Source organism: Podarcis cretensis (genome assembly GCF_951804945.1).
Source record: "Podarcis cretensis genome assembly, chromosome: 13".
Lineage (NCBI taxonomy): Eukaryota > Metazoa > Chordata > Lepidosauria > Squamata > Lacertidae > Podarcis > Podarcis cretensis.
The window spans coordinates 8,095,440-8,122,479 of NC_137182.1; the positions used below are offsets into that span (position 1 = coordinate 8,095,440).

At 45.6% G+C, this 27,040-nt stretch overlaps 1 protein-coding gene across 7 annotated transcripts in view; it reads right to left on the bottom strand.

The window, feature by feature from the left end:
- The window catches only part of EPHA5 (EPH receptor A5), a 258,320-nt gene that overhangs the window by 34,131 nt on the left and 197,149 nt on the right, over positions 1-27,040 (bottom strand). For 4 of the 7 annotated variants that reach the window (XM_079949369.1, XM_079949365.1, XM_079949370.1 and 1 more), the window contains 4 exons: positions 22,532-22,637; positions 10,752-10,819; positions 7,425-7,550; positions 3,845-4,030 (listed from right to left, as the gene is read on the bottom strand). In XM_079949369.1, coding sequence (XP_079805495.1) covers positions 3,845-4,030; positions 7,425-7,550; positions 10,752-10,819; positions 22,532-22,637 — 486 coding nt within the window. The remainder of the gene's footprint in view (positions 1-3,844; positions 4,031-7,424; positions 7,551-10,751; positions 10,820-22,531; positions 22,638-27,040) is intronic. The other 3 variants (XM_079949368.1, XM_079949366.1, XM_079949371.1) reach the window with 1 other exon arrangement.

A 27,040-nucleotide genomic window follows, 5' to 3' on the forward strand; every position in this document is an offset into this window, starting at 1 on the left:
TGCAATACAAAAATGTAATAATAAAACATAGCTTTAAAATAAGCTTTGAGGTCCGTCTGACCCCCCGCCATACTCAAGCAGTGTATGTATAAGCTGGAGATTTACTTTTCCTCACAGAGATGCCAACCAAACTCTAGGCTGTGTATTTATTGTACCTTTACAACACATTCAAATCATGTTCTCCCCCCCTCCCAATGAATTCTGGGTATGTAGTTTACACCCCCGAAAGTTACAATTCAACAAACTATAGGGCCCATAATTCTTTGAGAGGGTATAAGGTGCTTCAAATGTGCTTTAAAGACATAGTCTGTACACAGCCCTCCTTGTGTGCTATGCATGGTGAACGGGGGTGCATGTCTTCATATACAGTTATGTCCAAAAATTCAGGGAGGCCCAGATCAACACCTCAGTACTGGTACATATTTGCATCTGGTTGTACACTAGCATTGCACATTAGGAACCCGGCTAATCCCCCCACCCTGGGACGGGATGTTTGCAAATTCCCTTCTGTAATGCTGAATATATGTATCGCTAGCAAATATATGAATACATTTGCGTGAATCACCTCAAGTATAAAAAAAGTTAAGATGCTCAATCACGGTAACACACAATAAAGATTTTTATTACCTGATTGTTGACAACAGTAGCAATGTTTTCCCAACCCCATTAGACTAATTTCTTGTCCGAGTTGTTTTAAAGGTAATTATATATAGCCTACACTCCGTTTTTATACGTAAATGCTCGAGTGACACAGCAATAATGAGCGTGACTTGCTCCTGACCTTATAAATTCAATGAAATGCTGGTAGAACACATACAGCTTTCTGCTTAAATCAATTTTCATTACCTAGCAGACAAAAGTGCAGACGAAAAGTAATTGCTGATTCTTTTCAAAAGGTTTTAAATGAACATTCGTATCCTGTCCTTTTTTCAAGGAGCCAAACATCTCTCCTCCCCTATTTTATTCCCACAGTTACCCTGGAGAAAAAGCTGGGATGAGAGAGTGGCTGCCTAAGGACACAAGGGGATTGTTTCTTATGAATAAAAGAATTGCCTCGCCCTTTATAAACTGAATTGGTCACTATGTTCTGTCGGTGAGGGTCCAAGGTGGGCATCAACTCATCAGTAGGTCTGTCCGTATCATGTAGGAACTGGGCTGTAGTAGCTGGGAAAACCCAGCCAGATGATGATGATGATGATGATTGTAGTGTGGCAATACCTACGCTTTGGACCTCCCTGAACATGGAGGACAGGTATAGTTTCTATAGTCAAACCTCTATTGTCAAACATAATCCATTCCGGAAGCGCATTCAGCTTACGATACGATACAACATGATGCAATAATCTTTATTGTCATTGTCCCATAGAGAACAACGAAATTGAAAAATCTACATAAGACATTCAAAACCCAACAACCCTGCTATCCCAGCTATCCCAACCTGGTTAGCCCCCTAAAAACTTTGATACCCCATTTTTAAATACAATATACTCCCACACAGACTCATTACAATGCGTTTAAAACCAAAATCGCATTTGGGTAGAAACTGTTTCTCAGGCAGCTAGTCCTAGTCTTTATAACCCTGTACCTTCTTCCAGAAGGCAGAAGCTGAAAGAAATCATTTCTGGGGTGTGCACTATCCTGCACTATCTCTGCAGCTTTCTTATGGCACCTGGAAGCATAGATTTGATCCAAGGTGGGAAGAGGGCACCCAATTATTCTCTCCGCAGTCTTTACAACCCTGGACAGCATTATTTTTTCCCCTGACCAGGCAGCTCCCAAACCACACACAGAGACCATAAGTTAATGTCCTGCACTCAATTGGAAGCTGTGTTGGACGTTTGGCTTCTGAAAAACGTTCGAAAACTGGCACACTTGCTTCCAGGTTTGGGGCGGTTTGGGAACCGAGGTTTGACTGTATTCTTTGTGATTCCAATTTCCCAACAAGCCTTTTAAGTGGAGATCTTATCCCCAAGAAGCTAAAGCCAATCACTGTTGCCAGGGGTGCCGACTTATAAAAAATATTGGGGGGGCGGGGGCCCATACCGACTTATAAAAAATATTGGGGGGGGGGGCAAGACCTCCAAACCGCTGCTGCTGGGGGAACGAAAGGGGCGAGCCCCGGGCTGCCCCGACCTTAAGTGAACCTGTGAGGGGCCGCCCTTTGCGGCAGCCGATTGGCTGCCGCCGTGGGCGGTGAATATTAATGAGCTAGGGGGAATCCACGCTTCTCGCGGGGCTGACGCCAGCCCCGCGAGATTGTTGATGGGTCGAGAGCCCGCAACCCCACCCCCTCTCTAGATCGGGAGTGGCTTTGTTTTAACTCATTACTGAATGCATTTTAAAAGGTAACTATCGTCAAACAAGGAAAATAAAAAATACCAACATAATTTTGTGATTTTACAAAGCATAATATAACTAATAATTTTCTTAAATTATTGGGGGGGCAGAGCCCCCCCAAATGGATTTTTGAGGGGGCTCGGGCCCCCTCAGGCCCCATGGAGTCGGCGCCTATGACTGTTGCCCACATTTCCCATCCTGGAAAGGTAGTTTTATAAGCAAGTGTGGGGAAATGTTAGTCCATGGCGCTTCCTTGCACCGGAACGGGTTTGCTTCAAGTTGATGTGCTCAGGCATCACAAATGAGCAATTTAAGGGAAGGGCTCTGCCTTCTCCTCATTTATCATAAAATCTCTGCAGACTGCAGTGGCATTTATGATGCGCCTGGTTTTAATAGCAGATCACAGGCGAGTCGTACAGCGCAGCTCCCTTATCTTGGGCCCTTAAAGGCAGCATTATGAAAAGGATGCCACCTCATCATGACACCACCCCCTAGGAGTGCTGCTTCTGGCTCCCTACCTCTGTTTCAATCACAAGGAAATCATATTTCTTTGACCTTATGCTTCATTATCTGTGTGCTGCAGGTTGAGAGTAATTGCTGAATAAATTAGCATCGCATTACGGAACATAAAACTAAGGACACAAATGAGTAGGCGCTTCAACGAGAAAAATTAAAAGCAAGTGGCAGGCTTTCTGAACCAGCGACCTTGGCATCCTCATGAAGGTCTGGTGGCGGAATCGACAAGGCTGTGTTATAAAATGGGACACATGATGGCGAAATGGCATGTTGCACGGAACACACAGCCTGATGCTGAAAGCAACAGCACTGTGCGCAGCCCCTGGTAATGTTTCGTACAATTAAACTCGTGCCTTGACAGCTATGCGCCCACCCGACACCACCATTGCACATCATTGCTTGCTGTTATCAGGGGCAAGGTATAATAGTATCAAAACACTGGAGAGATTGTGCATTGTGGTAAAGATGAGAGAACCAACAACGCATGGCCATTTTGGGTGGCACCCTGTTTCATATAGCTTCCTACGTTACTTTTAGTTGTTAAGGGACGGGGGTGCTCTTTGGAAAAAGGAACCACATGCAAAATCTCCACCTCTGGATCATGACCTCTGCCAGAGCAGGAGAAGAGAAGGACAAAGAATGAATTGTGTCTGGATGCGTTCCAGCCTTGTTTGGTTAGTTTTTGTCTCACAGATATGCACTGGCATTAATGGGGTTCAGAAAAGTGCTCAAGGGGACCATGCAAATGGTTTCATAGAATCATAGAATCATAGAGTTGGAAGAGACCAGAAGGGCCATCGAGTCCAACCCCCTGCCAAGCAGGAAACACCATCAGAGCACTCCTGACAATGGTTGTCAAGCTCTGGCGGCGTCCCCAACAGATGCCACAGGTAGGCACATTGAGGCCACCAAGATAGTGGCTTGAATGGCATTTCATAAGCCAAGAAGACATTTATAAGCAAATTATAACTCATTGGCAGCAGGTACATACTCTTTGTGACGACACCTTCTAGGTGAATTATGTTGGGATGGTCAAATTGCCCCATGATGCTGGCTTCTCCCAGGAAATCTCGCCTCTGCTTCTCCGTGTAGCCCACTTTCAAGGTTTTAATGGCTACTGGTAACTCACGTTTTCCGGGTGGTTTCAATCGCCCACTACATACTTCGCCAAATTCACCTGCGAACAAAACAAACCCCAAGTTAGCATTCCCGGTTATTGTCTGACCATTCTTGTGTAAGGATCACACAACGCATAACCAATGAAGAGGTTGGTTAACCCAGTATGACCAATTGTTTGAATCCACTGTTCCCAATGCATGTGATGGAGATCATTCTTCTTCTCAGCTACATACATCTCAATTACTTGAGCCTAAACTTTCAGGCTGCATTTTTATAGGGATGCCAGTGAAACTCATACTTCTGTCAGGAACTGGGCAGAGGAGAAATGGTGGAGACCGCCTCCACAGCCTGACCCTTCCAGAGAGGAGGAAGAGGAAAACAATATAGATTTATAGCAGGGAGAGCCCGAACAGCTGGCTGAAACATCATTAGAAAGCATCCCAGACCCTCCATCTCCCAGAACCTGGCATGCCTTAAAAGTAGGAGAGCAAAGGACTCAAAGACAGAGGGCATGTAGCAGCACCCATGGAGGAGGTGATGATGATGACGAATGGGGAAGTGGGAGAGACAGAGGGTGGAGATTCACTCGGGACGACACCATTATCCAAGAGGCTGGGTTCTATAGCCTCTCTCTGTAAGGATTGAAATAAAAAAAGGATGGTAAGAAGCTTTTCCTTGTCTTTATACTATCCTGGGCAACTAGCAGGGAGCCACTGATAGCATCCTGACAACTTCCATGCTTGGAAATGCAAGCTTTGAAAGTTGGCAATCCCTATCTCACTTAGGCATTCTTCTTCAGATGAGATTTCAAACTGACCCAATGGGAGTATCCCCCTCTTATCACGTTCCCATTTTGCCTGCCACCAAACTCTCCTCCCTGCCTCTAACCTACTCACTTTTCCTTCTAGTTACCAAGATAGAAATGTGATTCTCACTACAGCATGTGCAGAAACTGCCTTCTTGACTACTGGGCCCACTACTGCTCAATCTGCCACAGCCTGCTTTGCCTTAACTCACTGAGGGTTTGAAACCCATCGGTTGCCCTCACCTGGTTTAGCCAGTCAGTTGAAGACGTTCCTGGGGTGTGGCCACCATTGCATGCTGACAACTTTTAAAGAGCCACTGGTGAGAGCTGAGGGGACCGAAGGTGGACAAACTACCCCAGAAGGAGTATGATATGTCCCCTCCCCACCAGAGGTACTACCCCTCCCCTAACAACCCATACACCCCAAGAGCAGTATAAATAGGCATCATCTGGTGGTCAGTTTTCCTGCGCAAGTCCACTGGAATGCATAGGGATATGCATAAGGCATTTTCTCCATCTGGGCCACCCTCAAGATTTTGAGATTCCACATTCCCTGCTCTTGTTCCTGTAGCAGAGCCAATGCATTAGTGACCCACTGTGTGCCTGTTTGCTTGCTTTTCTTATTACCGGACTTTGCCCAAGCTGCCGCATGTGGGCGGTTTATCCTGATTTTCCTCCTTACAGCTTATCAATGCATGCTATAATATACCCATATTTATTAAAAGCAAAAAAGGAGTCATAATGTGCACACATGGCTGCATCAAGGTTACCTTTTGCATCGTTTTAAATCAAAGCACATGTGCATTGAAAATAATAACGAGCACTCACAGTTTACACTGTGGGTGCCCTTTGCGGGATCGCGCGTGGCACTTTGGACCCCAGGGAACTTACCGGTTGTATGGGCTGGCCTGCCTCTCAGCCTCAGTTAGTCAACTTACACTGCTGGGGGTTGGGGCCAGTCCCATGAATAGAGGGAGGAGCCAGCAGCAGCCAGGCAGTCAACTCAGGAGCTTCACCCACCCAACCCTCCCTTTGTTTAATGTTTCAGGTTAACCTTTTTTCTTCCTGTTTAGCGGGTGCTGCTACGGTCTTTCACTGGTTTCTGTTGAAGGACCGGGAAGAAATTTTCCTGCATTGGCAGGTTTTTGCCTTCCCCATAGCAATTTGTCACAACTTTGGCATTTTAGGGCCTTGGGTGGAATCCTTTAGTCTTTTCTTGCCTATAGGGTACGGTCACCAGATTCTTTTCAATGAATCTGGGGACTCTTTAAATAAATAAATAAAATAAAATAAAATACAGTGGTGCCCCGCAAGACGAATGCCTCGCAAGACGGAAAACCCGCTAGACGAAAGGGTTTTCCGTTTTGGAGGTGCTTCGCAAAACGAATTTCCTATGGGCTTGCTTCGCAAGACGAAAATGTCTTGCGAGTTCCTGCGGGGGTTTTTTCCTCCCCCCTTTTTCTAAGCCACTAAGCCGGTTATCAGCTGATACGCTAAACTGCTAAGCCGCTTAACAGCTGATCCGCTAAGCCGCTTATCAGCTGATCCGCTAAGCCGCTTATCAGCTGATCCGCTAAGCCGCTAATAGCGCTAATCCGCTAATGGGCTTGCTTCGCAAGACGAAAAAACCGCAACGGATTCTTTTCGTCTTGCGAGGCACCACTGTAAATGCTACACGTTGAGGAGCAGCTCCATCCCAACTCCTACTTCCGTGCAAGCAGGAGGGGGCAGGGATCTCTCAGGCAGAGCGATGCCTCCCTTCCCATTGGAGCAGCCCCAATCCCATTCTTACTTGCATGCAAGCAGGAGGGGGCGGGGTTCCCTCAGCTGGGAAGCAAGGCTTCCCGTTGCCTAACTGAGAGATCCCTGCCCCCTCCTGCTTGCACGCAAGCTCTGATAGGCAGCGTGAAGCCTCCCTCCACAGCTTAGTTGCTGGGGTCAGGGAAGGTGGAGGCAGCCCGGAACCTGCATCTTAGAGCCCCTGCACAACCATCATATGGGAACTTCCGAGCAGCTCCTGAAGCCAGCCAGAGCCAACTGCTCTGGGCTGCTGAGACTGCCGCTGCTGCGTATCCCGGGGACATTAGATGAAATCCGCGGACATTCCAGGGATGGAATTTGTCTGGGGACTTATTCGCAAATCCAGGGACTGTCCCTGGGAAACGGGGACATCTGGTAACCCTACTATAGGGGGGAGGGCATGAAGTGGCGACTCACCCCCCCCCAGTGGCGGCAATTCCAGGTTCTCCCTCTTAAAGGGGTTATATATATGGGTGTCACTGGCCATACACTGAAAGGGTGTCAGTGAACGACCCTTCGTGCGGGGATATGGGCTGGGCTGCCTGCTACACTTACGTCTTGCAGAACACTCCCATATCCCATTTACCCTGATGTGCCCCAATTCCTCCCAGATGGAGGACTGGGAGGGGTACATGCCCAAGGCCTAAGCGAAGGTCTTCCCACATTTGGAAGTTTAATAAAGTTGTGGCCAAATTTTAATTCCATAAGATGTCACCAGTCATTATTCCTTTCTGGTGGTGCCTAGGGGCTGGGGTGGTCACTGCCTGGTCGTGCAATGCAAAAACGGAATCCTGGTGTTACAGCAATAGTGTGAGTGAAGGGTAAATGGTGATATTGGTAATCTTACCGGCTCCAATAACTCTTTCAATTGATATACATGAGGCTTCTATTTCCTTAGCAAACTCATGGACAGCTTGATTTGGGTCTTCGTAGGTGTGTGGGTCGATATAAGTCCGCACTCCTGGTAATTTAACTGTGCATAAAATTAAGGGTTTAATATGTTAAAAGAACTGGCAAGCAGAAGAACTGAAAATTGAACAAGCTGGAACACTAGGGCAAAGGGAAATGTATTTTACTAATTACAAAACGGAATATGTGAGCATATCTTTGTCACAAAGATACCATTATGAGCTACTTAAGAAACATTTGGTGCACACCAGGGCTGCAATATTTAATCTATTACTCACTTTGATTAATTTATTAAAAAAACTTTTAATAGACCGAAGGGAACCACGATTAATCGGGTAGGGTATATAATTTTAACAAAGGGGTTGTATTTTTAATACCAATGTTCATAAAAATTGCAGGTGGCAAGCGCCATTTTAAAAGAGACATTGCTCCCTTTCTCTAAGATGAGGTCTGCTGTGATATATGTATGCATTATAAACAACAGCAACAAAGTAAATATGCTTCTTGCTTCAGAAATACTGTTTTTATCCCTATACGGATTCACACAGTCTTAACGGATAGTTCAACTTAAATTCATACGATTATCCCATTAAGATGTCACGATCTAAGTTGCAGTCCTAGCTATCAAACCCCACCGGATTTAAAATTAAATATAAAGTTCAAAGTCACAAAGGTGGTATTATTGAAAAAATGTTGCAGAAAATATGACTCCTCTAGATTTTGGATAGTTATAAGATCCCTGCTTCACATGCTTCAAGGTACATCACACCTGCAGTGCAGGCCTCCTATTATTTGTTTGTTTGTTTGTTTGTTTGGTAAGTACAGCACTGCTAGAAATGGGATCGTCCTCGGAAGGCGGTTCTTCTTGCAACTGGGCCCCTGGACACACCCCTGACGAAGTACCATACCTAACCGCCAAACCTGGAACGTTGTGACGATTGCTAAGGGGGTAGGCAAAAAACCAAGTGGCCAAGGCCAATTGGCCAAATGGATATAAATTCCTACCCAGCCCCTGTCCTAAGACAGGCGACTCACACATAGTGCAAAGCAAGGCTGAGAACTGACACTAAGGGCGGTAGGGCATGTGTTCAGCAGCACCAATCAAGTGCCTAGGGCACTCTTGCGCTGATGCTTATATAATTCCTTAACCCCACCCCCACCCCTTTATTGATTGGCTGTGACCCGTGATGCCTGTTTAGAGAAATGAAACTTAGACCTAGAAATGAAACCTACCGTAGATTCTGGCGTATAAGACAACTTTTTAACCCCGGAAAAGAGGTTAAAAGTCGGGGGTCGTCTTATACGCCGAGTATGGGCAGCACGGAGTGGAGCCCGCCCCCCACTGCAGCGGCTCCGCTCCGCTCCGCGCCAGGAGAAAGCCGCCCGCTGCGGAGCCCGCCCCCCACGCTGCTTCGGAAGCAGCAGCAGGATGGTTTTCTCCTGGCACGGAGCTGCCCAGCATATTAGGCGACTGGGCCTATAAGACGAACCCTCAAAATGCAGCTAACAATTGGGGGGGGGGGTCGTCTAAGACACCCAGACGACCCCCGACTTTTAACCTCTTTTCCGGGGTTAAAAAGTCGTCTTATACGCCGGGATCTACGGTAGGTTTCATTTCTAGGTCTAAGTTTCATTTCTCCAAACAGGCATCATGGGTCACAGCCAATCAATAAAGGGGTGGGGGTGGGGTTAAGGTATTATAAGCATCAGCGCAAGAGTGCCCTAGGCACTTGATTGGCACTGCTGAACACCCGCCCTCCTGCCCTTAGTGTTGCTTGCTTTGCACTATGTGTGAGTCGCCTGTCTTAGGACAGGGGCTGGGTAGGAATTTTTATCCATTTGGCAAATGGACACTGGCCACTTGGTTTTTTGCCTACCCCCTTAGCAATCGTCACAACTTTCCAGGTTTGGTGGTTAGGCATTGGCTTAATTTTTTGTGTGGAGGGGAGGTGTGGCCATCAACCCTCAATGATCAAAAGGTATTCCATTAAAGTAATCTGGGGGTCCCGGATCTCGTCCAAAGTCTGCTTGATGGGCTAGGGCCATGCCGGGATCACGGGAACCTCGCGGTAAGCTTCTGTCGGGCAAAACCCTGATGTTGCTGTCCCAATGGGTTTAGCCACATAGGCTCTGTCAACTGGGGCAGTAGTCCGTTATAGTCTTCAGCCAATGTCTATGCCAATACCACTCACATTTAATTTGCAATCAATAAAGTTGTGGCCTTAATGTTACCCATCAACCTTAATTCTGTGTCCATGTGTAGTTATTTCATGGGGGGCTGGCTTGGGGCCTCAAGACACAAAACAAGAGACTCTGGAACTGCTTTTTAATCAGATCCTGGAGCTGCTCTTTAATCTCTAACCATTTCCATCTAATAGGAAATACTTAGAAAAGAAAAGAAAAGAAAAGAAAAGAATTTATCAAATCTTTTTCATAATACAGTAAGATTAAAGAAACTAATTGAAATGAAAACAAGAACAGAGAAAGAACAAAGAAAACACAGAGGCCTCTCTCGAAAATCTCACACTACCTCCCAGCTCTCACCTGGGAGCTTTCTAATAGGAAACACTTTCAATATCAAATTATTTTAGCCATTTTTTTTGTTTTTGTTTTAAATAAACTTGAGGGTCATGCCTGCTGTTCCCAGTATATCTGCAACACTGTAAAAATATTAATTGAATTATTTAGGATATTTAGCCCATTTGCTGGGGCAGAATTCCACTTGGAGCTAAATCCACAGCTTTGGCATGAAGCGTTTCTGGAACAGCAGTGCTGCTTTGGAAATAAAAGGAGGCCTACAATGCAGATGTGTAGTTTTATTCCCTGAACTCTTGCCTTGAAGCGTGTGAAGCTAATGCAGCCCTCTCGCCTGTGCTAGACGCACACTCCGTAGGACTGGGGTAAGATTCTGTCATCTTCTCTTTACCAAACTGGAATGAATTGCAGAATCATGGAATTGTAGAGCTGGAAGGGTTCACAAGGGTCATCTAGTCCAACCCCTCTGCAATACAGGGATCTTTTTGCCCAATGTGGGAATCGAACCCACAACCCTGATATTAAGAGTCTCATGTTCTACCTATTTTGCCGTCTTGGCAAAGTGGAATAAACCCATTCCACTTTCTACCAAAAGTCAGAGAAGGTGAGCCCATTGGTTCTGCCTGCCCCTAAACAGTATAGAACTATAATGCTATGTATTATACCATATCAAGACAAAAATACTGGAAAGCCATGCAGTTCTCTAGCATATTATCTGAACTTTACTCACTGTGACCATTATGAAAATGCATCTTTTCTTCTTCAGGGTCCTGCTTTGCTTTGCTGTAGCCACACCTCCTGTTATTGAACAAGATTTATGGCATGATGTAAGGAAGCCACCAAAACCATCACACAACAGGCAAATTATCAAATAAGGAATGCAAAGATGCCCTGTTTGTACCAACATTTTTCAACTGGATACAAGGCATGCCCTATTCAACCCTTGTCTGGGGAAAAGAAAAATGGGCTAGATAAAATATTGGCATCATCTGTTCTTGGGGTCCTGCGAGATCTGCTATCCACATCCACCTTTTAATTCAGAAAAAGAAAGAGGATACAGGAAAATCCTGGTAGGATTTGGGGTCTCAATAGCCCTCCTTAAAGGGGACCAAGAATTCTTGAAACAGGCTTGTTTGATCCTAATAACTGATTAGTAAAGTGTTTTTTACAAGCAGAGGCCTGTTAAAACAGCCATTCCTTTATATTGTCAATGGCAAGAAATGTAATCTAAAGGATGGTGAAAAGCCTTCCTATTTGTTTTATGCACACTTCAGGAAATAAAATTGTCCTACAAGGGAACATTTATGCCTACTGCTGTATTACCAAATGCCAAGATTTAACTGTGCTATATCAGTCATTGCGGAACATATCAAGCATTAAGGCTTGGTTTATCTAAAATAAACTGAATGAGTTCTTCAGCTGCTAAAAATACATCAGATGTGGCATTGTAGTTGGTTGATCTTTTCCATACCTTGGAAACGACTTATTCCCCTGAAAATTTATGCCTCTTATTCCCATCATACTGGAAGGAAAAAATGAGGCCCAGGACACAGGTCAATGTTGTTCAATAAATGTAAAACAGAAGAGTGGCATTTCCATTCTAAATATTCCTGTGGCATTTTATCTGGTAACAAACCTACTTTCACACTGGCAATCACCTAGTGAAATATTTATGGCATGCTTCATAAAACTGAGGCTGTAAAAGTGTTCCTCTAACAAATTTATAAGAGAGAAAATGGGCTGATGGGAGAATGACAAATCTTATTGGTGAAGGGATGGCATGAGGCGCGTACACAACCCAACGTAACTGGTTTTTACAAGACTACACTAGAAAATGATTCATATAGTGTGGTAATGGATGATTAAGGCCTGCATTGGGCGGCTGTGAGCTCTTTACGAATGTGCTTATAAGACGAGAATCCAGTTCAGAGAAGTATAATAATAATAATAATAATAATAATAATAATAATAATAATAACAACAACAACCAGTCCAGGTATCTGAACACTTTGCACATTTAAACAGGCAAAAACACTCCCATCAGAGAGAGAGGTTTAGCATACATCTTTCCCTGAGGTGCTGGTTTACTATATGCAAGTCAAATTTCATTGACTGCTGTCCAAAGATGATGCACCCTAGAGCGTAACAGCCCTGCTGGATCAGAGACCACCTTAACCAGAATACTGTTCTCACACTGGCCTGCCAGAGGACTTTGAGATGTATGCAACTGCATATTCCCCACTCACATGTCTCAGAGGCATAGCACTGACAATACTGGCGGTACAACAGTGGCCAGTAGTCACTGAAAGCCTCTATCCTCCATGAATTTGTCTAATCTCCTTTTAAGGCCATCCAAATTGCCAACCATCACTACATACTGTGGAAGGAAATTCCATTTACCGTATTTTCACTACACAACTTGTGAAGAAGTGTTTTATTTTGCCTGTTCTGAATCTTCCAATATTCAGCATCATTGGATGACCCTGGTTTAGGATTATGTAAGAGGGGGAACAAGGGATGTGGGTGGCACTGTGGGTTAAACCACTGAGCCATGGGCTTGCCAATCGGAAGGTTGGCGGTTTGAATCCCCGCGACGGGGTGAGCTCCTGTTGCTCGGTCCCTGCTCCTGCCAACCTAGCAGTTCAAAAGCACATCAAAGTGCAAGTAGATAAATAGGTACCACTCCGGCGGGAAGGTAAATGGCGTTTCCGTGCGCTGCTCTGGTTTGCCAGAAGCGGCTCAGTCATGCTGGCCACATGACCCGGAAGCTGTACGCCGGCTCCCTCGGCCAATAAAGTGAGATGAGCGCCGCAGCCCCAGAGTCAGTCACGACTGGACCTAATGGTCAGGGGTCCCTTTACCTTTACGAGGGGAAACATCTCTCTATATGGGCCTGATATCTGTAGGGACTACCTAGCATCAGTTTGTGAGTTTTGATTTGGTTGAGGTGAGGTCTGAATTTGCAGCTTACCACCTGGGAATTGGTTCCTTAGCAAGAGAAATCAGCACAACTGCAGTCTCATCCATCTTAATATTTTAATAGACTGAGCTGGGCCATACAATATTGTCCTAGGCTCAACTCTGGCAAAGCGCAGGTGATGGCATGTAGCCAAGAAAGGATCTGGCAGTCACACACTCAGTTGCCGGTGAGAAACAAGTCATGGAATCCCACAAATAAGAAAAGAGTACGTTCCTGCCTCTGTTTTAGGTCCTCACATTATCTGTTTGAGTCAAAGTCTCAGTTTCCCCTGGAAATGTTAGCTGGCAATGACTAAAAAAATTAGGGCAGGATGCGTTTTGTAGATCCCTTAGAGTGAGAACCTCTCTTGAAATGGAAACAGAATGTCCCAACTCTCTATACTTTTGCTTGAGAACTCTTGGAATCACTAAATTCAAATCCTCCTTTCTGCTTAATTCAGTGAAGACGTATCTATCACTAATGAATCGGCTAGTGACAGCCCTGTGTTCCTGTGTGACTACCCAATTAGTATTGAAACACAAGGACAACCCTCCCCCCTTTGTCAAGAAGAATTGCCATCATTTGTTCCCTTTTCTGCAGAAATCGTCCTTCCATGGCCTGCCTTAGCTTTTTGCTAATTTTTATCTTTCTAGTCTTGTAGCCCTGAACTCTGGCTGTGCACACATGATACCTTTAAAACTCATTCGAAACACGTTTTCCTTGCAAAGAATTCTGGGCAGTGAGGTTTTTTAAGGGCTGGCGGTTTGCATCCCCGTGAGGGGGTGAGCTCCCGTTGCTCAGTCCCTGCTCCTGCCAACCTAGCAGTTCGAAAGCACATCAAAGTGCAAGTAGATAAATAGGTACCACTCCGGTGGGAAGGTAAACGGCGTGAGGTTTGATTTGGTTGAGGTGAGGTCTGAATTTGCAGTGAGAAGTGAAACTCTGTGAGGGGTGAACTACAGCTCCCAGAATTCTGTGAGGGGAATAATGTCCTCTGAATGAGCTTTAAAGGTATATCACCCAGTGATCCAGTAAAACCTTGCTGTAGCTGAGGAACCCTGGTGTTAAGGAATAGTTCATAGGGAAGGGAAAAGTATAACTTGCTCCCTCCCTCTTTTTGTCACTTTTCCAGCTTCTGTGACTCCACCCACCCAGACCACCCAAATGCTGAAGCATTAATGCACAGTTTGTTATGCCAGCATCTCATTTTCCCCAACTCCTCTCTGGGACACTTTAAAATAATTATAATGGTGGTATTGCATTGGAATGGTTAAAGTTGTTTTTATTCTAATTTATATATCATTTGATTTATAGGTCTGTAAACAGCCCTGAGGATTGGGCTGAAGGGCAGTATAAAAGTGTCACAAACAGACAGGTAAAGGTAAAGGGACCCCTGATCATTAGATCTAGTCGTGACCAACTCTGGGGTTGTGGCGCTCATCTCGCTTTACTGGCCGAGGGAGCCGGCGTACAGCTTCCGGGTCATGTGGCCAGCATGACTAAGCCGCTTCTGGAGAAACCAGAGCAGCGCATGGAAACGCCATTTACCTTCCCACCGGAGTGGTGCCTATTAATCTACTTGCACTTTGATGTGCTTTCAAACTGCTAGGTTGGCAGGAGCAGGGACCGAGCAACAGGAGCTCACCCCGTCGCGGGGATTTGAACCGCTGACCTTCTGATTGTCAGGTCCTAGGCTCTGTGGTTTAACCCATAGCACCACCCACGTCCCTCTTCGCAAACAGATAGTTATCCCATAAATTGCCTTTTTTATATTTTCTCAATAAAAACATAGGATTTTGGGGGCCACTCCTAAAGCTACTCACACTGTGCTCATATGGATTCTAACAGGACCAATGACAGCAAGTCTTCCAGCAAAATGGGGACAGGACCACAGAAGGCGGGGTGGATTCCTCTAGCATTGGAGTTAAATTCTTCCTGGCATTTTTCATTGAACATGGACAGATAGATTTCAGGCTTGTATGGTAGCAAAGCAAATGTGGGAACAAAAGCGTTGGGTAATACGCAGACACTGTCTTTACCACCTTCTATATTAGGACGAGTGGGACGCAGGTGGCGCTGTGGGTTAAAGCCTCAGCGCCTAGGGCTTGCCGATCGAAAGGTCGGCGGTTCAAATCCCTGCGGCGGGGTGCGCTCCCGCTGCTCGGTCCCAGCGCCTGCCAACCTAGCAGTTCGAAAGCACCTCCGGGTGCAAGTAGATAAATAGGGACCGCTTACCAGCGGGAAGGTAAACGGCGTTTCCGTGTGCGGCTCTGGCTCGCCAGAGCAGCGATGTCACGCTGGCCACGTGACCCGGAAGTGTCTCCGGACAGCGCTGGCCCCTGGCCTCTTAAGTGAGATGGGCGCACAACCCCAGAGCCTGTCAAGACTGGCCCGTACGAGCAGGGGTACCTTTACCTTTACCTATATTAGGACGAGCGAACTATTTTAAGCTTAGGCACAGGCTGGCAACACAAATTTTTAAGGAAGATCTGATCAAAGCTTGCCCCTTCCATGTCATGAAATGCTGATTATCAGAACACTGCACCTACTTTTGCAACTTACTCAATCCAGGACCAATAAATCCCAATTTCTGCAAGGTTGGGAAAGTGAGCCTGTGGGATCTGAGCAGCAGTTAAATTCCAGAAAAGAGGTATCAGCCTCAGGGTAGTCCAGGAATATATATATATTACATGCATTTAAAAATATATATAATTCCAGTGTATGGGCTAGCTTAAATAGTTAAATGGGCTAGCTTAGTTACTTAAATACTGCTTCCTTGCTTGCCTCAAACACAATAATAATAATAATAATAATAATAATAATAATAATAATAATAATAATAATAATAATATATTATTATTATTATTTATACCCTGCCCATCTGGCTGAGTTTCCCCAGCTACCCTGTGGCACTTCCAACAAAAGATTAAAAATAGATTGAAACATCAGTAATTAAAAACTTCCCTAAACAGGGCTGCCTTCAGATATCTTCTAAATGTCAGATAGTTGTTTATTTCCTTGACATCTGATGGGAGGTTGTTCCACAGAGCGGGCGCCACTACCAAGGAGGCCCTGGTTCCCTGTAACTTCGCTTCTCGCAGTGAGGGAACTGCCAGAAGGCCCTCAATGTCCTGGCTGAACGATGGGGGTGGAGATGCCGAGGCCTTTCTTCCTCCTATCCCTCCTTGAATACAGCATAGTGTTGTTAGTGCTCTGCAGCCCTTTTCATAAATCCCTTGCAGTTCATCAAGATTCTCTCTTTACTGAATTCAGGCTGCCATCTCTTCCTTAGCCCACTGACCTCTCTTGTCTCGGCGCAGGCAGATTTAGGGCAGCGTGGCTGGTTCCCCCACACTGGGCATCGAGTCCAGGGGGAACTGCAGGGCATCGCAACTAGGACGTAGAGAACTGAGCAGAATGGAAGGCGAGAGGTGGATCATGCATGCCACATTTTGGCCTCACTGAAACCTGAAGGACCAAAGTCCTTCCCTGGCCTCAGCCCAACTCCCTTGGAGCATTCAGTCCCGGACTCCCAGAAGTCTCTTCCCTTTGGTTTTCCAGTTCTCAGACCAGCCACCCTCCCAGGTTCACCTGCTCCCAGGTTTGTGTTAAGCTTTGATGCGTTTCCCTCCCTATGCAGATGCCGGGCTGTAAGCATTCTGCCACTGACAGATTCATTCCCTGAGCAGTTGGGCTGCACGCCGTCTATACTAATATTTACAATTACTGTTCCTGAGTGTGAGAAACAAAGCGTACATGGCGCTCCGTAAATCACAGCAGATGTATAACACTGTATTTTCAGAGCTAGATAGTTTGAAATACTTTTCACAGCCACACATTTAAAGCACCTCGCTACCACTTTAAACTGTCATGGCTTCTACCAAAGAATTATGGGAGCTCTAGTTTGTGAAGGGTGCTGATAGTAGTTAAAGGTAAAGGTAAAGGTACCCCTGCCCGTACGGGCCAGTCTTGACAGACTCTGGGGTTGTGCGCCCATCTCACTTAAGAGGCCAGGGGCCAGCGCTGTCCGGAGACACTTCCGGGTCACGTGGCCAGCGTGACGAAGCGGCTCTGGCCAGAGCCAGAGCCAGAGCCAGAGCCGCACACGGAAACGCCATTTACCTTCCCGCTGGTAAGCGGTCCCTATTTATCTACTTGCACCCGGAGGTGCTTTCGAACTGCTAGGTTGGCAGGCGCTGAGACCGAGCAGCGGGAGCGCACCCCGCCGCAGGGATTCGAACCGCCGACCTTTCGATCGGCAATCCCTAGGCGCTGAGGCTTTAACCCACAGCGCCACCTGCGTCCCGCGCTGATAGTAGTTAGGAGACCTCTATTCTCCAATTCCCAGAGCTTCCTGTGAGGAAGGATTGACTGTTAAATTGCTCTGAGATTTGTAGTTGGGGTGTAACAAAAGTGCACCTCTCACTTTTACATCAGTGGAAACAAAGGTTAAATACAGGTAGCTGCATTTGCTCTTGTTTATTTAACAACCCTTTGAACCTGCTTTCCCCTCTGTTACTGAAATTTAGAATGCTGGCTCCATCAAGCAAGGACCATGCGTGTGTTTTTTGTTTCTTTTTGTGTGTGTCTTTATGTCACTTTGCAAAAGTGCCATGAACATTGCTGCTTGTCTAATAAAAACAAGCAAACAGTTGGGTTTCACAAAACAACAGCAACCCCAAAGCCTTCTAATGACCTCTTATTTTAATCTTCCAGAATAATTCCTTTTCAGGCAGTAAAAAAAAAAAAATGTTGTTTTGTGTTTTTAGAAAAGGAACAAACATATGATTAAAGCGTCCATCAATATTTTGCTTAGCAGCAATATGACCTCGATCAGAAGGCACGTTATTTAATAAGGGAGTTTAGAATAGATGCAAGAAAATGAGGTTAAAATGCAGCTTGATTGTTCAGGACAAAACAGGGCTAATTTCAAATTCTCCAGGCATCCATAAACTTTCAGAAACTAATGCATTTCCACAGTACCACTGTGACTAATGCTTGCCTGACCTTTGGTTGCAGAGGACTGTTGCCAGTGAACTCAGGTGTCCTATGGTACCATAGGGCATCAGAATGCCAGCCTGCTATTTGTGACACTTATGAAAAAACAAACAGAAAGATTGTAGTTGTAGCTGTCAAACGGAATGAAGTGTCAACAATTTAGAGTAGCCATTGGATGGTTTATGCCACCACAAAGTCTTATACACTTATACTGAGCCAATGGTCTGTTTAGACCAGTACTGCTTTCTGTGAGGGCAAAACCAAGTATAAGTACAAGAAGCAATGATTCTTCAACATCAACTTCGTTGGACCGGTCATGTTGTGCAGATGCCTGATGAACGTCTTCCAAAGCAATTACTCTATTCCGAACTTTAAAATGGAAAGCATAATGCTGGTGGTCAACAAAAGAGGTTTAAAGACTCTCACAAGGCAAATCTTTAAAAATGTAGTATACACACCGAGAACTGGGAAACACTGGCCTGTGAGTGCTCCAACTGGGCAACAACCATTATTAAAGGTGTCATGGGCTTTGAAGACGCTTGAACTCAGGACGAAAGGGAGAAACATGCTAAGAGGAAGGCACGCTTGGCAAACTCTCACCGTGATCAACTCCTCCCCAGAAACCTATGTCCCCACTGTGGAAGGACGTGTAGATCCAGACTTGGCCTCCACAATCACTTACGGACTCACTGTTAAAACCGTGTTCATGGAAGACAATCTTACTCAACTACAACTGCCTTCTTAACCTTCTTAACCTCTTGGTCTTGTCTGCTCAATCTGCCACACCCTGTGTCTGCATGCAGGTGAAGCCCCTCATTAGCCGAAGGTTTGAGACCGTTCAGCTACCCTCACCTGGTTTAGCCAGCCAGTCAAAGCCGTTCCCAGGGTGTGGCCGCTGTTGCATGCTGACAATTTCTGGGAGCCACGGGTGAGAGCTGAGTGCAGGGTGAGGACCAAAGCTGGACATTGTGCCCCAGAAGGAGCACACTGTGTCCCCTGCCAGAGTTTGGGAATACTTCATAACCCTGCTCCCCACCCCAATATAATCTGCCTCCCATCTGAAGCCGTTTCCAAAAAAGAAGAAAGTAGCTGTGAGGGTTTTAATTGCATGCATTGGTGTGCAATGTTTGCTTCCACTCTGAATCAGATCATCCCATATAGTAAGACACAGTAAGCGGAACAGCCATTTACCCCTCTGCCTGGGTTTCTAGCAAATTGGTCTTTCCTTGCCCAGACCAAAAACTCATAGATAAGGAGCGGCAACTCCCTGCTGCGGCTGTGCTTGAGCCCAGCAATGCTGTAGCCAAGTGTTGATACTTGCTAGAAATAATTACAAAGAACTTGAACCCCATGATGTCTGCTAAGAACTAGTCTGGGCTCAAAATATGCCCACAAAATGATTAGCAGAATCTAGAAAATGGCTTTAGCTTGGCTTGGAATGCATAAAAAAACCCAACCACCTTGTAATGCCACAGCATGTTAAGACACTCCACAAATTCGTTCAAAATCATATCCAAGACAAACACAGCAGGGCTAAAATAATTTCTGCCTCTTAAATCAGCTCCCCTTTGCTTTCATTCCCAAATTGGCTGCTAGCTGGAAAAGCTGGAGGATGTTTTTTTTTAAAAAAAAAAAAATCTGTTTTAGTTTGGATTGTGAAGAGCCACTCAAAGCACCAGCCAAGTTTTGAAATTCATGAAGGAAAGCTACCGCAGAAGCCAAATAATGCTGAAGGGCTTTTTAGGAACAGTGAATGTGGATTCTTAACAGTTTTGAGCATCCCAGAACCATTGTCACTCAAAAAGGCATGGTTCAGATGTCATGCCAAACCACGGTTTCCTGTGACATGAACAAGCTTTGGTGAGCTCCAAGCATGTGTGCTCCTCCTCTCTTATTTTTCTGAATTGGAAGTCACTTTGAAACAAACCACACTTCCCTGTGATGTCCAAACGCATAGAACTGTGGCTTGTTTAAACCAGGTATGGGGAAAACTTTTCTATGAAGGGCCAGTGACCCACAGGAAAAGTAAGTGAGATTAGAGCCAATGGTGGGTGGCGCCAAAGTTGATGGTGGGTGGAGGAAGAACCAACATTGCATTGCGACCCTTTTTTCTGTCCCATCACAGTTCAGGAGAAGCAGAACAGTGCTGGATTTAGGATGGTGTGGGCAGTTCCCCTGCATGGGGCACTGAGTCCAGGGGGTGCAAGATAACAATAACAACAACAACCTGTATTTACATGGGTACCTACTCAAAGTTAGAACTATTTTGGGTGGGAGGGGGCAACTTTTGGTCTTACACAGGGCACCATATTACCAAAAATCCATTCCTGAGCAGACTACAGTAGAGACACTCACTGGAAGAGCAAAATTAGCACAAGGAGGACAGGTTCACAGCAGGACCCTGTAGAAAGTGTTGGCTGCCGTGTTCTCACCTACACAAGGAGAGCTGTTGGCTGGCGCTCCGCTCCCTGCCTCCCTCTGCCCTCCCGCAGCACAATGGAAGATGGATCAGCTATTGTCTTTTTCCGATTCTCATCTCCCTCCCTCGTCCCCCATGGCTCAACTCCATATGATGAGTGCTTCCTGTCCAACAGCAACCTTACATGAATCCAGACCTACAGTAATGTTATCCTGATGAGTTGATGGAGAGTCGGGGCCACATTCTGCCCATTGTGCAGAGAGCAGATTGCCATTCTGCTGACTAGGCAAAGTAAAATAGGTGTTCACCTCTGTATAATAATAACAATAATAGCAATAATTTTTTATTTATACCCTGCCTTCCCTGACCAAGGCCGGGCTCAAGGCAGCTAACACTGAATATAAACACAATAAAAACATTTTTTTAAAAACCAAACAGTTGATTAAAATATAAGTTAGAATACAGTTTAAAATGCAGCCTCATTTTATGGCAGATGAAAGTGATGGACTATATGGAACTGGCGAAAATGACTGGCAGAATCTGAGACCAGGGAGAAGAGTCGGTGGAAGAAGATTGGAAAAAATTTAAAGTCTGTCTACAGAAACATTGTAAAATTAAGGAATGTTAGAAGGTTGTTGGAATGAGGTAATGTGGTTTTAGCAGAAATGTTATAAAGGATTAGGTTAAAATTGACTTTTTAATTGGTGAAAGACGTGAATTACAGTATATTAAGATAAATTTTTAGGATAAAAACAAAGTTGGAAAGGATTTGCTGAAACATCTAATTGAACTAGAATACAAAAAAGGGAGGTGTGAGGAGGTCAAGGAAATAAGCAAAAGAAAGAAAGTTATGTAAAGGCTTGACTTGTTTTTCTTTTTTTGTTAATTGTCTGTGTTTTTTCTGCCTTTTTTATTTTTCCTTTTTTTGTCTTTTTATCTTTTATCTTTGTAATTTTTAAAATTTGAATAAATACTATTTTAAAAAAAATAAAAAATAAAATACAGCCTCATTTTAGTGGTAGCCTATAGATCAAAGCCATAAGGGGAGAAAATGTCAAATATTCACCAGGGCCAAGTATCCATGCTAGTCCTACATGGGCCAGCAAAAAGAGCCAAGGGAAAATTTATATACAAAATCCCATATAAGGGGTTCCATCAAAAAATAAAATAAAATAAAATAAATAGGTGGGGGTCAGACTGAGTCCAGCCCAAAGGCCAGGTGGAACAGCTCCGTCTTGCAGGCCCTGTGGAAAGCTATCAAATCCCACAGGGCCCTGATGTCCTGTGGTAGGGCATTCCACCAGGCCGGGGCCAGAGCTGAAAAGGCCCTGGCCCTGGCTGAGGCCAATCTAACCTCCTTGGGGCTCGGGACTTCCAAAGTGTTGTCATTTATGTCCTCTGTGGGGCATACCAGGAGAGGCGGTCCCGTAGGTACAAGGGTCCTAGGCCACATAGGGCTTTAAAGGTCAAAACCAGCACCTTAAACCTGACCCTGTAATCCACCGGGAGCCAGTGCAGCTGGTATAGGACCGGATGAATGTGATTCTGTGGCAAGGACCCTGTAAGGAGTCTCACCGCGGCATTCTGAACCCTAGAGACAAGCATCATAGGGAAGCATAGGTGAAGCTCTCTTTGCAGAGAGAATATCCAGCGGTAGAGCAAGCTGATTGAGCGTCTGGGGTGGTGTGTGTGCCCTGTGCCAGGGGCGGGGCCAGCCACGTGTGGGGCAGGATGCTCCCCAGGGCCTCCAAGGAGTCTGCCTAACTCCTCCCACTCACCCTCAGGCGGGTGGACCATTTGGGGCAGCACAGAGCCTATGGGTACCCAAGCCACCATGTCACTCCCAGGAGAGACGCGTGGCTCGGGCGTCGGGTGAATGCCGCCTGGCATTTTGTCACCCCCTCAGTGGTGACACCTGGTGCGACCCATCCCCACTGCACCTCCCTTCCTCCACCCCTGAGAATATCACCCCATGTTTAATAGACTACAGTGCTTCCATGTTCTCTAGTTTGTGAAGAAACGTGCTGCAAATACAGCTGGCTAGATTGAAGTAAAAGGGGAGGTCAGTGGAGGGTGGAGATACAGACAGAGGAAAAAAGTGTTGAGTACAAAATTACAAGCTTTTGCCCCTTACCTTCCGCTGAGAAGGAAACCAATAACAACAGCCAAGAGGATCACTCCCACTGTAACAGACACAGCAATTATAGGAATCTGGCTCTGATCGCTGGATGCAGCTACTGCTGAGAGAAGAGACAAAAAGGGAGATTAAGGTTAAAACTGCCATCGACCTCCAGGACGGGCCCTGCTTCAAGCCTGATAGAGAGGAACTGTGGCTTAAATAATTCTTTAGCATGTCTGGTTTTTTTGTCACTTTGTTATTTTGGAAAGAAAATAATGACAAATCTGTGTTTTTAGTTTTAGCAAGCCTGCCGAGGTCAAGGAACTGATTTTGTGCAAGCTGTATTTTGCCTGTAATGGAGGTGTGCGGATGCTGCCTTGCTTCCCGGAGAAACTTTGTAATTTCTTTGTATTTCCTCTCAAAGCAGCAACTTCCTAAATTGCCTGGAAACTGAACTTCAGACGAAGTTTGATGGCAACTCCGTTTGTTCAAACTGTAAAGTTCCAACTCCATTTGTTCAAACTTTATGCTTTGTGCACACAGAGACCTGATTTGCATGTAATACTAAGCTAGGGTTACCAGACATCCCCATTTCCCAGGGACAGTCTCCAGATTTGCGAATAAGTCCCTGGACAAATTCCATCCCCAGAATGTCCCCGGATTTCATCTAATGTCCCCGGGAAATGTGGCAGTCTCAGCAGCCCAGAGCAGTTGACTCTGGCTGGCTTCAGGAGCTGCTTGGAGGCAGTGGCGTAGCGTGGGGGGTGCAGGGGGGGCCGGCCGCACCGGGCGCAACATCTGGGGGGGGGTGCGCTTGCCGCCTCCGGAGTCGCTGAAGAGCCTTGGGCGCAGGCTGTAGCAGAGCCCCATGTCTCGCGGAACCGACGAGCTGTGCTCGCATCCGGGCTGAAGGCGTCCGGCAGGCAGCGGCTCTCAGCGCTCGCCGTGGTCCCCGCGCGTCAGGGCCGCGGAGGGCGTGCCAGGTAGCCCCTCCTCAGAGCCCCGCCGCCGCCGCTGCTGCTGCTGCTGCTGGGCCATGTTGCATTTTCCTCGCCTCTCTGCCCTCCTCCTCCTCTGGGCAAGCGGCGTCATTTGGGCGGCAGCGCCAGCGGCAACTCGCCTCAGATCACCTGACACGGACCCGCCGCCGCCGTGGCTACCTTACCGTAAATACCCCAACCCAGGCAGCAGCAAGAAGAAGCTGGCAGCGGCGGCAGGTTAGGGGTTGGGGCGCAAATTACTTGCCTTGCCCCGGGTTAGGGGGCGCAAATTACTTGCCTTGCCCCGGGTGCTGACAACCCACGCTACGCCGCTGCTTGGAAGTCCCCATATGATGGTGGTGTAGGGGCTCTCAGATGCAGCTTCCGGGCTGTCTCCACCTTCCCTGACCCCAGCAACTCAGCTGTGAAGGGAGGCTTCATGCTGCCTATCAAAGCAGCCTCCCAACTCCTACTTGCGTGCAGGCAGGGATCTCTCAGCTGTGAAGGGAAGCTTCACGCTGTCTATCAGAGCTTGCGTGCAAGCAGGAGGGGGCAGGGATCTCTCAGTTAGGCAACGGGAAGCCTCCCTTCCCAGCTGAGGGATCCCCGTACTCTCCTGCTTACACAGAAGTAGGAGTTGGGATGGGGCTGCTCCAAAAGGCAGTGTGAAGCCTCGCTTCCCAGCTGAGGGATCCCCACACCCTCCTGCTTGCACCCAAGTAGGAATGGGATTGGGGCTGCTCCGATGGGAAGGGAGGCATTGCGCTGCCCGAGCCTTACCACCCCTCTCGGCTCTCCTTCTCTGCCTTCCATGCCTGACCCACCGTGCACTGCTTCACCACCAACACCACCACCACTGAAGAACCAACAACTCAGGGGCTGCCCAGGCTCATGGAGAAAGGAGATAGAAGCCTCGGAGGAAGGGGAAACGTGGTGGGGCAGATGAAGGTGATGGACTTCATGGAATTGGCAGAAATGACTGGCAGAATCCGAGACCAGGGAGAAGAGTTGGTGGAAGAAGATTGGAAGAAATTTAAAGATTATCTACAGAAATATTGTAAAATTAAGGAATGTTAGAAAGATGTTGGAATGAAGTTACATGGCTTTAGCAGAAATGTTATAAAGAATTAAGTATAACAGATTGTAATTGGATTAAAGGAAAAATAATGTTAGAATTTGTTAAGTTAAATGACAGGACAGAAATTTGAGGAAGATGGAAAGGATTTGCTGAAACAATTAATCGAAGTGGAATACAAAAAAAGGGAGGTGTGAGGAGGTCACTGAAACAAGTAAAAGAAAGTTAATAACATTGAAAGTATTGGTTGCGTTTCTTTTTTCTCTTTTTTTAAATTGTTTTTGTTTTATTTTTGTTATGTATATGTAATATTTTTGTCTTTGTATTGTATTGTTTGGTTTTGTTATGTTTAATTCTTTTTCTTTTTTCTCTCTGTAACTTTCAAAACTTTAATAAATATTATTTTTTTTTAAAAAAAGGAGAAACATGGTGGTTGAGGTCAAGGCGGCAGCCGCCCCTCTGCCACTGCCATTGCTGCAGCATCAGCATCCAGAATGTGTAGTATCCCCGGATTCATTGAGAAAAAATCTGGTAACCTTATACTAAACCAAACCATGGTTTTGTGTGAATGTGGGGGTTCCCAGAAATGAGATCACTGCGCTCCTCCCCCAGTCCTCCTGCTGTAACACTACCCCAAGTTAAGCTATGGTTTGGCTTAGAATGCTGTCCAAACCTGGGCTTGTGGCTTGTCTTGCTCCAGACTAACCATGAGCTATAACTAAGGTCTGCTCTTCATTTACCACTTGTGGTTTGTCCGGAGTGAGACAAATCATGAGCCGGGCTTGGGGAGACACACTCAGCCAAACTATGGCTTAGCCCCGGTAGTGCAGAAGTCACTACCTCCTCTCCCAGAACTCACGCATTTGTGGCAAGCCATTCTTTGACTTAGTGTGATGTGAAAAATGAAACACGGTATTTGATCAGTAAATCACCAGCTGAGCAACATGGAACTAAATGATAGTCAATAGTTATGCTTTCATAACGACTGGACGGACACAGATACATTGCAAACTGTCCATTAGAGTTCTAATTAGTGCTGCAGATTTAGAGACAGAAGAGGCAGTTATCAACAAGTTTCGCTGTGATGGGGAGCCCTCAAAAATCCCCTTTCAGATTCTACTCCTCTCTCTGATTCCCAAGAAAACATTCTGCTCTAACTGGAATTCTTTCCCAGTGAAGAGAAATCCAGCATCAATTCAATTTGGTAACTGTAACAGCATTTACTTGTTTCTGAGAGTTTTCTAAAGGCAGTTCATTAATAACTGAAAAGCATTTTCACTGGGCAATCCTATGTGTGTCTACTCAGAAATAAGTTCCAGTGTGTTCCAAGGGCTTTATTCCCAGGTAAGTGATTATAGAATTGAAGCTTTAGACAGATTTCATTAGAATTGGCTGTTCCCATAAAAATAATAATCTAGGCAATGCTTCTGATTTACATGGTAGACATTTATAACATTATTATGGGTATTTCTGCTCAGAAGTTTAAGGTCAGGATGGCAATAGACCAACGGTGTCAAAATGCCAGCAGGTTATTTATAAATAACCTGAAACATGATTACTGAATTGCTCTGAAATAGAAACTTTTCTACTGTATCCAAGATTCACAATATGAGATTTATCTGGCACTATAATAAGGTTTTGTTTCTACTTATAGGACATGATTAATGGTTAATGCAATATAAAATACATTAAATAGATCATTTTTATTACATTAATGTTTGCATCATGGAGCTCTTTTCTCTATTAATAGATTGCTCATTGACTCAATGGCTCTTGTCTCCTTTTCCTTTAAAATCTATTTCATTTTAAAAAGGTAACATGCAATGAAAATGAGAAAACTGACAGCATTAAAAGAGAGAGAGAGCAGATTATAAGAGCTCAAGACAAACAATCAAAGGCTGGCAAATTTAAATTTAGAAAACAAATGGGGAGAGTGGGTTTCTATTCAAAAGGGAAATGAAGGGATTTTTCTCCCTGTCACTAAAAATTTCCTTAATTGAAATTATATGGAAATGTAATAAACATGTCAATTGTAGAATTTTAAACAGGCACGAATGCATAAATATTAGTGGCGAGTGAAATTTAACCAAGCCAATAGGCTAAAGAGTGGACATTTTTATTCATTATAGTGAGTCTTCAGTCTGCCTGTCCCTGATGCAATACTGCATATCTTACTCTGTGGTCTTGTTGTCCTAAAAATGAACGTTCCTCACTCCCACCCCATGTTAACTGGCTGCTGTCAGTGGGGTGGGAATGCACACCAGAATGTCTTCAGGACACAGGGTAAGATGTGCTAAATAAGGAGTAGAAGATTTAAGGTTTGAGGACTCTTCTTAATTATTTTTACTAGGTAGGTAAAGGTAAAGGGACCCCTGACTGTTAAGTCCAGGCGTGGATAACTCTGGGGCTGCAGCACTCATCTTGCTTTACTGGCCGAGAGAGCTGGCGTACAGCTTCCAGGTCATGTGG